The sequence below is a fragment of the Kogia breviceps genome, chromosome 3, assembly GCF_026419965.1.
Source record: "Kogia breviceps isolate mKogBre1 chromosome 3, mKogBre1 haplotype 1, whole genome shotgun sequence".
Classification (NCBI taxonomy): domain Eukaryota; kingdom Metazoa; phylum Chordata; class Mammalia; order Artiodactyla; family Physeteridae; genus Kogia; species Kogia breviceps.
In genome coordinates this window covers 92454357-92466539 of record NC_081312.1, presented here as the reverse complement: position 1 = coordinate 92466539, position 12183 = coordinate 92454357, and the positions used below count along the sequence as shown (strand labels likewise).

The window sequence follows — 12183 nt, the reverse complement described above, 5'->3', positions numbered from 1 at the left end:
AGCCTAGAGGTGGACCTGGACCTTGACAGTGAATTACCAAATCAGTATTTGTGGAGCCTCCTGTTTCCATTTCTCAGTGGTGGCCGTTCTGGGGTGTTTTCCTTTACAGTTAAGACTCCCTTTAGCCGGATAACATAAGAAAGGATCATATGTACAGGCAGCTAAAAGCTCTTCCAGTATCACTAAGAGGCAGTTTGAGAAAAGTAAGTGGTCTCTGAGGTCCCTGAAGACTAAAAACCGGGTGTCCTGAGTCCCAAGTGGTCTCACGCTCCTCTAGTTTAGCAGTCCAGAGGGACAGTTAAGTCCCGCGTAAAGTGCAGAGTGGTTTACGGCACTTGCTCCTGAGAATCTCCACCTGGCCTCAGCATCCAGATCAGCCAGCTCGGGCTCGGTTACTGCCAGCTCAGGCCGCCTGCGGTCACTCCGCCCACTGCCCCCCTCGGTCTCCTCCCCCTTCTTTCCCTTTTGCGCACCGCCATTTCCGCCTACGGCTCTCTCCTATTTGGGCCCTCCTCGGCTTCCGTCCCAGATGATCCCTCCCCGAGGCTGCCGCCGCCGCCTTCTCCTCCCGGAGCTGGAGCCACCTCCTCGGCCAGTGGCGTAGCCGGAGTCTGTGTCGGGGCCAGCTAGATAGGGGCGGAGGTCTGGAAACCGGTCTCGACCCGAGCGGGGGGCCATGGAGAAAGCGGCCCGAGGCGCTCTCGACACCGACTAACGCGGGCCCGTTGCGGCTGCAGGCGCCATGGACCGAGCCCCCGCAGACCAGGTACGCGGGCTTGGGCCGGGCCGGCCGGGCCGGGAGCTGGGGGTCGCTCCTTTCTCCTGGGTGGGCCTTGGTCCCCGAGCGTGGGCCCGGACGGCCGGAGCCTTCGGGTTTTTGCTGGCGCGGACCTCCTTTCCCCGGGAGCCTGGCGGCGCCCCACTCTCCTGCATTGTTCCAGCTGCTGTCTCGACCATGGGGGCTGTTCCAGCCCCGTTCCCCCTGGGCTGGGGACTCGCTTTTGCCCTTCCTCCCTGGCTTGGTGAAAGGGGTCAGAAGACTCCCAAGTTGTCCGTGCTCTCCCGAGAGAGGGTTTATAAGTTCCAGGGAATACCCCCCCCCCCCTTCCCTTCCCTTCAGTTCTGGAATGTGTTTTCAAGGTGGAAAGGCTTTTGAAGGCTTCTCACTTAGAAAAACTGTCAGAGAATTTGTGATAACTACAGACGAAGGCGGGGGGCGGGTTATGGGCTTTTTAAGATCTACGTTTCCTTGAGCGAAGCATTGTTTTTGCAGTGGTTTAAGGGAGATCTTCCCTTTTAGATATGAAATACTACGGTTTCCCTTTGCCCTTCTAGCCAACTATTTCGCAAAAATAAGTGTTTTTTAAAGGTCGATATTGTATATTAAAGGTGTAGGACCGAAGCGCGAATTCATTTCCGAGCCCGTTTTCATATTCACAAAGCAGTCCCATTAGTGTTTTCAGTTGCATCAAATTATTGCTTATCCAGGCCAGTAGGTGCTGGGAGGCTGGGATGGTGATAGTGTTAAAAAAATAACCTAAAATAATAGTTCTCTTCCCCCACAGAAGTTTCGGTATTTTCCATACTGAGACCTGTATGAAACGATTTAATTTGATGAAATCTAAGTTTACTCACTCTCCATTCTCCTCTTCAGTTGAAGGCCTTGCCCAGTGATGAACTAGGCAAATAGATGAAGGAAAAAGACTAGGGATTTGCCTAATTAGCTTTACAAATGGATAATTAACACCTGAATAATGAGACAAGATTTCCCAAATTCCTGTATCTGTATATATGTAGCTAGTGAGAGCCAGTTCTGATTTTAAATCGGGCTCTTTTAGCAGGCAAAGAGCAGCCTCCTGGTTGTGTGTGTGTGTATATATATATATATTTTTTACAAAAACTTTATTTTAAAAAAGCTTTATGTGAATATGCCTCTGAAAACACAAATTAGTTTTATGAAACAATATGTGTATTTACCGAAGCAGAATTGATTGGGGCCCCTTGGCAAATACATACAGGCTTTCCTGTGACCTAGGGTATTTTATATACACCCTATATCCAATTTGATGAAAAACAATTTTTCAAGGTATCTATCAAAAATGTCTGAGATTTCAAAGCGTGACAAGTGAATAGGAAATTTTCTTCAATGATATTTTTTGTATGTGTGTCACTAATGAAAGGGTTAAACATTTTGGTCGTTCTTTATGATGACAGAACTGTAACTAGTGATGCTGCCATATGTATACTTATGGTTCCCTTCATCTCAGAGGAAATGTAATGAACTATTTAGATGGTAACCCTTAGCATAGTTATTTGTGTGTGATTATCTTAACAGCAAGTGCTATGAGCAAATTATTTAGAGAGCCTCTTCATCTTTCATCCTGTATCTTTCCAAAGTCCACAACCTATTAAAATCTTGTAGAAATTTAAGGTTCAGAAAAAAATCATAAATGTAGGTTTTCCGTTGAAGAATTTTTCTTTTTTTTCCCCCTCCAGTATCTCTTGCCTCTTCCCTTAGCCTAACCTTAAATGAGAGAATAATTTGAATCAATCTCCCTTTCCCCCCCACACATGCTCACAGGAAGCTGAGACCCCAGGAAGTGATGCCTAGTTCGTGCTGTAGGCAGTTAATTCAGGGGTCCATGCATGACCTGGAAGGAGTCTCCTTCGTTTTAATTAGCACTTTTCTGGGACAAGACTCCATTGTTTTCATCATATGCTCATATTCATCATTGAAAAAAGGCACAGAACCATTAATTTCATGATAGATTAGGGGCTAGAACTGAGATTTGTCCACTTTGTGGAGTTCTTGATTGTTTTCACTATACCATTGAGTAATGCAGTGGCTTTTCCAAGTTATTTGGAATGTACTTTTATATTTTTAATAACGAAGTGAATTTAATAGGTAAAAGTCATTAAAAACAGATGGCTATGTGCTGAATTCCATTTTTTCTCACAAAACATTTATTTTATCATTTTAAACCAGTGTTGGTTTATATTCACAATTTCTGGGAATGTCTACATCATTAAAACTTATAATATTGTAGTGGTTAGCAATTCATAGAAGTTTGATTTTTTAAAAATAGTACTAATACACACTTTCTGCATTTTTTCTTAATCTAAGCGAAATCCTTGGAGTATTGCACAAGTGTAACTTAAAAAACTCAGCATGTTTTGCCTGAAGGCATTCATGTTGCTGTTGTTGAATTACCTCTTTTTTAAAAAAATATAAAATCTTTGTATAAAAGGATAAATTGTGTGTGCGTTGATCGAGATTATAAAAAATAAGTTACTGGGAATACATGCTAGTTGATAGTCTTAATTGTAGTAACGACTATTTGAAAGAATGTTATAACCAGAAGAGAGTCTCAGGAATAGTCTCTTTTAGCAAGACTATATTAAATCAAAACAAGTAGCTTAATTTTAATTGCCAGAGTTAGTTCTAAGAACTACTTGGTATTGTGCTTTTTTTGGTTGTTGTTGTTCTTAAGGAAAAAAAGCTGGTGTAAAAGGATGTGAAGCATAAATCATGGAGTTCATTTTGTTTATAAAGTCTTAGTGTTTCTATTTTTAGTAAATTTAGGACAGTGTTTTGAGATTTTTTTTTAAAATAAACAATAACCTTAGAAGGGACAGAACACTTGAGGTTTGCTGTCTCTTTTGTATTATCAAATAATTTAAACATTGGCTTGATATTTAGTACATTAACGTTAGATAAGTTCTTTTAAAATAATTTACAAAATTATTGATCACTGATGTCTTTATTTCTTAGAAAAGCAAATGTGTAATAAATGCATATGGCTTCATGCAAAGTGCTGTTTACCAATAAAGATATAAAATTATTCAGTTTATAATTTTTTTCTTTAAATAATTTATAAACTTCAAATATCAGCACTGCAAACTAAATATATTCTAGATAAGTTACTCTAAAATGTTTATTATTTAGCAGTACTTACAGTTAGCTTTTATAGATCTAAGTAAATGATTGTCTTAACAGATTTTAAAAATAATACTTTTGTAATAAAAAAGAAGGTAAATAATGCTCATTTAGTGAAAATACCATTTGGAAATTTTAAAAGGCATTTTCCCCTAAGCTTTTAAATCAAAGAGGAAATATAAAGTAGACTTTTAGATTTTTGAAAAGGTAATAAAATATTACATATGACATTGTATGGGATGTGGCTGAAGCTTACTCTGAGGCAAATGCATAGTCATAAATGGTTTCATTATTCAACATTTTAAAAGGAAATTAAAAATTAAGCATCCAAGGCAAGAAGTTTGGGGGAAAACCCTCAAAGAAAGCAAGAAAAAAAATGTAAAAGCAGGAATTAATTAATTAGATATTCCAAAAACTAGTATTAAATTTAGGAAGTTGGATGTTAGAAAAGTACCACCAGACTTTAACAGGATTAAGTGTGGTCTATTTTAAGCAAAGGGGGAAAATGTATGGATAGGAAAGCAAATGGTCAAGAGTCTAAGGTAAACGCTTTTATTTTTTTTTCTTCAATATTTTCTAAAGTCTTAGCAGAACTCATATGTATAACTACTGTGACTTGTTTTGGCAAATGGTTTACTTTCAGTATAAAACATTCCAGCCAGAAAACAATAAAGCCAGCAGGTATCTCTGAAGCATTTTTTTCCTTCAGAAGACATTTTATCTTTGGCCATGATATGTAAAACATCTTAATATTTGATATATCATACTTACTTTAACATAGGAAGAATGTGGAGGGTTTCCATGGTCATATTTTTTCTCTAGGTGTGTAGTACATACTGACATTTCCCTGTGGGAGTGTGCCTTATGTTCTACTTCAGTTTTGATTTCAAGTGAGTGTCTTTTTTCTGTTGCTTGATTTGGGAAAATTATTTGCACTCTTCTGAATGTTCTATCTCAGGAGTTTAGTATGCCTTTTCTGTTGACGTGTGCTTCGTAGTAATGTTTGCCCATTTTCCCTAAACCAGCCTCATGTGGTGCTCTCTGCAGAACATGAACTCAATGCATGTTTGTTGAATTATATATAGTCTCTCAGTGATCTGAATGCGTTTGTTTAATACACTTTTAAATAAGGTTTTTATAGTTTTTTGTTCTGATAAATTCTTGGGTTTTCTAGATTATTCACATCAAGAAGTTTTATTGATGTTTGTTTTATTATATGCAGAATTTTAAATGAATGTGAAATAGCTTAAGTTTTGTTATTTTTCTCAAATACAGGTTTCTGGGATTATGATTTTTCATTAATTTGGAAAATTCTGAAATAATTTCTGAAAGATAAAGATAATTTTATTGTGTAGTTTTTTTTAACAAAGAGTAGTACAGGAATAGATTTTGTTCTGTGTTTAGACTTCTTTCATATTTATATTATTTAAGGAGACAAAAATTTGCTATAAAATTTTTGATTTCTAAAAAACAGATCATGGCAAAAGTAGAGAGACTAAAATTCAAACTGAGGCATATCATTGTATGAGTAACTAGTCTAATTTTTTCATAACATTTTGTTGTCTACTATGTTAAGACATTTTTTCCTTTGATCTCTATGCTAATATAATTGAAATATTGCCAGAATTTGTTGCTTGCTTAACATATTGTCTCTATGGGCTTTATTATGTGGAATTTAAAAAATAGTTTGGGATCTTTACATTACTTTTCAGGCCTGAGAACAACTGAGGCTGCATTTTGATGTATGACACTGAAGGCCCCAAAGTCACAATAACAACTTATAAAACCATACGGAGTTGTAACTATAGGAGAAAGTTTGCCAGTCTGTTCCTACTAGTGACATCTTCTGTTTGTGCAGCTGTTGACTACAGCAGCTACTCTTTTTTGCTAAAAACAAAGGATCGTTTCAGTGTTTGTGAGTTTTATTGTTGAATGCCAATATCTAGAATTGCACTTAGAATAGAAACCAATACAGACTTTAATTTTTAAGGATGACATATACTGTGTATATGTGCAGATATTAGTTATAAATTATGCATGACACTTTTTGAATAGTAGGTTGCCTAAATTCATAAAACATATAGAGTACAAATGAGACTAGGCATAAAAATTTGTGGCACTGTCTCCCCTCCCCTGCGTGCCACCTGGCTTGCGGGATCTTTGTTCCCTGACCAGGGGTGAAACCTGTGCCCCCTTGCAGTGGAAGTGGGGTCCTAACCATTGGACCGCCAGGGAATTCCCTGCACCTTTTGACTTGAGCAAGAATTTGAATTCGTTGTTAACAAAGTAATTTCTGAGTTGGTATTACTTGGGGGGATCAGGAAAAGTTATTTTTAAATTATTTCTTTATATTAGTATTATTCCTTTTTTTCATATTGGGCTGAGAATTTAATATAACCACATACCTTGCATTTAAAAAAAATCCTGGGGCTTCCCTGGTGGCGCAGTGGTTGAGAGTCCGCCTGCCGATGCAGGAGACACGGGTTCGTGTCCCGGTCCGGGAAGATCCCACATGCCGCGGAGCGGCTAGGCCGGTGAGCCATGGCCGCTGAGCCTGTGCTCTGCAACGGGAGAGGCCACAACAGTGAGAGGCCCTTGTACCACAAAAAAAAAAAAAAAAAAAAAAATCCTGGTGTCTTCTAGTCCAGATTTATAAAACTGTTCAGGTTCTCATATGTTCAAAGGTTGATATTTTATACCTTGTGTAAATAAGTTTTGAATCATGTTGACTATCACAGTGACAATCACTGACTTACACTGTTAACATTTGTTTTTGCCTCTTGTGTTGAAATTCAAGAAACCAACTCCAGTTCACAGATACTTGTGAGTTCAGTGACGTTATCAACTTCAGATTTGGTTAGTAGTACAGAAATAGACTTCAAAGTTAAATCAGGTGGGGAGAAAGGATTTTGAATTGATACTGCTATATAGTTCAGATTTCTTCCCCCGGACACATGTTGCTGAATATTTACAGTGGACTCTTTGGAGAACAGTTTTTCTGAAAAAGGCTCTGTATTTAGAATATCAGGTCTTTTCTTTAGATTTTCTTGGATTTGCTACTGATTACTTTTGTGAGAAACATGCATGAAATTTATTCTGAGAAATATGCCTTGATGGGAGTTTGTACTGAATGCCACCCTAGTGGGGAAAAAATTCTGGTTAGGGCTATTGCTTTCAGGTAGTTGATTTGAGTTGTTGAAAAATTGGATTGCATTCCACTTACTGGTTTTGCCAAGAAGTGTTTAATATCTTTTTAGATTGTAATGTTTGTGGTTTTTAACATTCTGCTTTTACAGAATGTGACTATAGATTATTTCTTTGTATAATTAAATTTTAAAAATATGTTAAATGTAACAAATATAGAAAGAAAACTGCATAAAACCAGTGTACAGCTAAATGAATTATTGGATGAATACCTTGTATCACCCAAGTTAGGATATAGAACTTTGCCAGATACCCCAGAAACTGTCCAGGTGCCTCTTCCCAATCACAGCTCCCTCTTTCCTAAGAGGAATTCCTATCCTAATTTTCATGGCTCTTATTTACTTTTCTTTATAGTTTTGTCACCAACTTGTGCATCCTTAGTATGGTAGTTTATTATGTCTGTTAAACCTCTATAGCTTTATAAGAAAAGATACAAAATAAACTAAAATGGAGTACATAGACTGGATTACTTTAGTTTACTTGGCTTGTCTTCTGGGAAGCTGAAGTACTCATTTTTTTTCCCAGTTTAACTGAAGCAAAAGTTTTTCTCCCTTATTTTTTTTCATTTATTGTAGACATTTCCCTTCCTTTTAATTTAACCATACTAATCTAATTTCCTGAAATGGACAGATATAAAGTAATTATCCTTCAGCACTCTGTTCAGTGATTTTTTTTTTTCCCCCAACAAAATTAGTTAAAAACACATTGTTTTGTCTGAAGAGCTAGTTTTTTTTTTTTTTTTTTTTTTACTACCAGCTTTATTTTTGGACTGTGAGGTACAACTTCCTTGTATTCTTGATTGTTTTAACAGCTTTGGTTACATAAGAAATGACTTCATTGAAATCTAGTAACCTTTGATAACTTTCCTCCTGTTTGATGGCTTTGTCTAAATAATGTAATCATATTTAATTATTTTAATTTGACCTTGCTTTTCCTTTGAATGTCTTGTGAATACTAAGAAGAGACCTAATTACTGTTTGTAAAGACTCTCTTTTATAGTTAAATTGTGAATTTGTATTATTTAAATTTTTGTTTGTTTGTTAGTAATGTGTTTCACTTTCTCTTTGAAGAATGTCAAGCTGTCAGCTGAGGTAGAACCATTTATTCCCCAGAAGAAGAATCCTGATACATTTATGATCCCTATGGCACTCCCAAATGATAACGGCAGTGTTTCTGGTGTAGAACCAACTCCAATTCCCAGCTACCTGATTACTTGTTATCCATTTGTTCAGGAAAACCAGTCCAATAGGTAATTTGTTTACTATTATTTTCTTTTGGTGGGGAAGAAAGGGGTAGGGAAATACAGAAGTTGGCAAAGGATACTTCTTAATTTTTTCTTTTGTAACTTTTAAACATTAACCATTTCTCTGTTTTCTAAGAGGAGTAAATAAAACCAAATGATGTAGATGTTTAAAAATTGTTAACATGGATTATTGTTATCTTCTCATTCTTTCTAAGAGAAAATGGAGTTCTTTGTATGCGTCTCCTATAATAAGTCATTGAAATTTGTTTGAAATAAATTGGCTCAAAGGGAGGAATGAATTATTCAGAAAGAGGTGAACAAAAATCCTTTTTTGAGGATAGGCATCTAATCATAATTGCCAGGGCAGTCTGGCGTAAGAAGAATATATCAAGGGGTAGCCCTTAACTTTGAAGCTTTTGTGTCTAGTTAGCATATATGTGTTTAGACTCTGATTGTAGTTTAAATTTAGCTTCTGTGCTGTAGTCACAGGGTGATTTAGCAAAATGCTTACAGTTCAGATAATGTGTGACCTAGTGTTTAGGGTGTACTGTGTGATAGTCATGATAGTCTTTCTAACCCTGCTTAGACTGCCTGAATGATTAGCATTTCATTTTATTGCTGTATAAAAGTACTTTCAGCCTCTTTCAAGTTATATCACACACAAAAAATTGTACTTATCCGGTACTCTGGGATAAATGGATGAGGCGACTAGGCTCTAGCCTTTGCCCAGCCACCCCTGAGGGCTAAGGCAATCAGTACTTCTACATGTCTATAACCATTGTGGCACACTAGTGTGCCCAGGCACATTCTTTGAGAAATTCTGGATGTATGAGATAACAGATCACTAAATTACTGTCTCAGATATTAAATATTCAAGTTAATAGTCTAAAACTCTTAATAGTTTTGGGCATTAGGCAAACAGTAGAAGCTAAAGAAGTCTTCTCAATTGAGTCAAGTTAACATTATGTTAAAAATCTTTGACCTATATTGGATTATGTTTGAAGTGATTTATAAACTAGATTAAAAATACTATTCTGTATTTGACAAAGTGGTCAAGTGTACAGTATGATAAGTTTAATTTTTCTTACCTTACCAAATAATCTGAGAATTCATGAGTAAGCCAGCCATCAGATTATTTGAAAAGATTTTTAGAATTATGGCAGGGAATATTTTTCCCTTTTGCTTTGTCATGGAATAGTGAGGAAAAGCTCTGTACTCCAGCCCCCTATGACCCCTCATTTGTCACAAGCAAGGAGAACCGCAAGGAGAACTGCTGAGACAGGAAGGACTGGTGCTTTATAGGAAGGGATTGCACTAGGAGAACTCTAATGCTGGAGATAAGATGGTAGTGAACAAGCTTGCCATTTTCTTCTCTTCTTTCCGTTGGACCTGGTGCCTACTTCCATTGCCAAGGAGGGGAGCCAGGGAAAGAGCTGGACTTGGCCAGGTGGTTAGGGGAGTATGGTAGAGGAGTAGGAGGCTGTGGGCCTGAGCTAAAGAGTGGGAGGTGGAAGAATCAAACACCCGTTGTAAAGATCACCTTACACAATGATCACCTTACCCTGCTTTTTGCAGAAGACTGTCACAGTTGTTACCATTGGATGGGAACTTTGGACTGCCTTTAGTGGCAGATTCAGCAACTAGGTGTTTTAACTTTTAGGCAGAAATACCTTGAGGAGGTTGAGGGGAGAGTTACAAATAAGAAAGCTCCATACCAAAATTTTTAAATTTTGGAATGCAGTAAGCTATCAGGTTGAATTCCTTTTTACTGTCAAGTAAATTATTACATGTACATAAAAATCTCTAATTAAGCAAGGAAATTTATAAAACGGTAATTTTATCTCTTTTTCAGAATTATTATGAGGGTACTATTTTGTACTGTTTTTTCTTTTATTAAAATACGTTGAGATTTTGCTTTAGCATTACTTTTAGACATACATGTCAATAGATTTATTCTTTTTTGACTTGGTTTTACAGACAGTTTCCATTATATAACAACGATATACGATGGCAACAGCCTAATCCAAACCCTGCTGGACCATACCTTGCTTACCCCATTATATCTGCTCAGCCACCTGTTTCTACAGAGTATACATATTATCAGCTGATGCCAGCACCATGTGCCCAAGTTATGGGTTTCTATCATCCTTTTCCTGCACCTTACTCCAACACTTTTCAGGCTGCAAATACTGTCAATACTATAACCGCAGAATGCACTGAGCGTCCAAATCAGCTTGGACAGGTCTTCCCATTATCTGGTCATCGAAACAGAAACAGTAATAGAGGACCAGTGGTACCAAAAGTAAGTGACTGAATTTGATTGGCTTTTGTGTTTGATATTTCTCTTGTTAGTAATAGTATAAGTAATTTGCAACTTGCATTGATTAGCCTTTAATCCTGAATTTACCTTTTCAAAAACAGTCAATGGTGTAGCATTTGTAAAATAATTTTTTTCCATTACTTTTGTTCTTCATTCTTAAATGGTGATATGATTTACAGTCATCTTCTAGTTCCTTCAGAGAGTTTACATAAGCATAATGCACAGATATTTCCAAAGTATTTTAATTTAGTGATAAAAATTGCATAGTGACAGCAATTTTAATAAGTGATTAGTTTGGATCCTTTGCTAGCAGTGTTGAGTGGCTAATGCACATCAAGACATTTCAGTCTTCAGAAATAAGCAGGAGATATTATGGAAAAGAACATTTGGCTCTTCAACTTCATTGTTTATATTCTGTCAATTTTTAGTAGGAATAGCACTTTGTTATTCAAGGGATGCTTTATTATGTGAATACAAGGTCTCCTAGGGCTAAAGAAAATTAAAGATAAATGTGTGAAAGACCTTTTGTCAGCATCAGCCTTTGACTAAATTAAAAAAAAAAAACACAAAGGCCTTGAAATCACAGGAGGATTAAGGTTAATTCTAGGTGACTGTTACTTAACTAAAAGGTTACTTTTCTATTGAGCCCATAATATCAAAGCAAATAAGAAAAACCATGTTTCTTTTCAGCCCTTTTGAGCTAATAGAAGGCAGAGGGATTAGATGCATTTTACCACTGTTTATTGTCAAGGAGTTGATGCTTTCCTAGATTCCATTAGCCTAGCCTCTTCTGTGAAAAGCCTTTGCTATCTTCTGGGGTACTTTTTACAGATTAAAATACAAACAAGCAGCAGAAGTTGCTTTGAAAAGCATTTTAGTCTTTGTTCATGGAAACATTCTGGATCAAGGGAAATCCTTTTGGGACCTCTGAGAATGAAAAGAAGACAATAGTATATAACTTTCAGAGTTTGAAGAAACATGATTTCTCAGAGTGCATTTCCAGCACTTGAATCTAAGAAGTTAAATATGGAGTTCTATTGTATAAATTGCTATTAAGTGATGAATAACCCATATTTTTATAAAGGAAAGGATCAGCTTTTTAATATTTTCTTTTTAAACTCTAAAGCAGAAATTTCTTTCGTAATTCATTGCTAAAATTTTGCTTTTGCATAAGTTACCATCCTTTTTATTACCCTTTTAAATAAAAATTTGCAACCTCTAATTTGACATGATTATACTCTTATTGTTTATTAGGTATTGATTGAGAAAACTAAAAATGCAAATGACAATTAAAATGAATTTATATTTTATTACAGTAGTATTAATGGTTATTTGAAAATAGTATATAAATGTGTGTATAATACATTATTTACTCTATTATCATTGGCTGCAGATAATTTCATGAAATCCTAACACAGTAACCCTGTTTCCTTATGGGTTGGGAGTCACTAATTTGTAGCCTACATTTAAGTATCTTAT

The 12183-nt window shown here is 36.3% G+C and overlaps 1 protein-coding gene across 2 annotated transcripts in view; it reads left to right on the top strand.

The window, feature by feature from the left end:
- Positions 1-475: 475 nt before the first annotated feature.
- Positions 476-12183, top strand: part of SECISBP2L (SECIS binding protein 2 like) — a 63429-nt gene continuing 51721 nt past the window's right edge. Inside the window, exons 1-3 of one of the 2 annotated variants that reach the window (XM_059056382.2) lie at positions 476-766; positions 8212-8390; positions 10362-10686. In XM_059056382.2, coding sequence (XP_058912365.1) covers positions 743-766; positions 8212-8390; positions 10362-10686 — 528 coding nt within the window. In that variant the 5' untranslated portion in view covers positions 476-742. The remainder of the gene's footprint in view (positions 767-8211; positions 8391-10361; positions 10687-12183) is intronic. The other variant, XM_067029219.1, reaches the window with a different exon arrangement.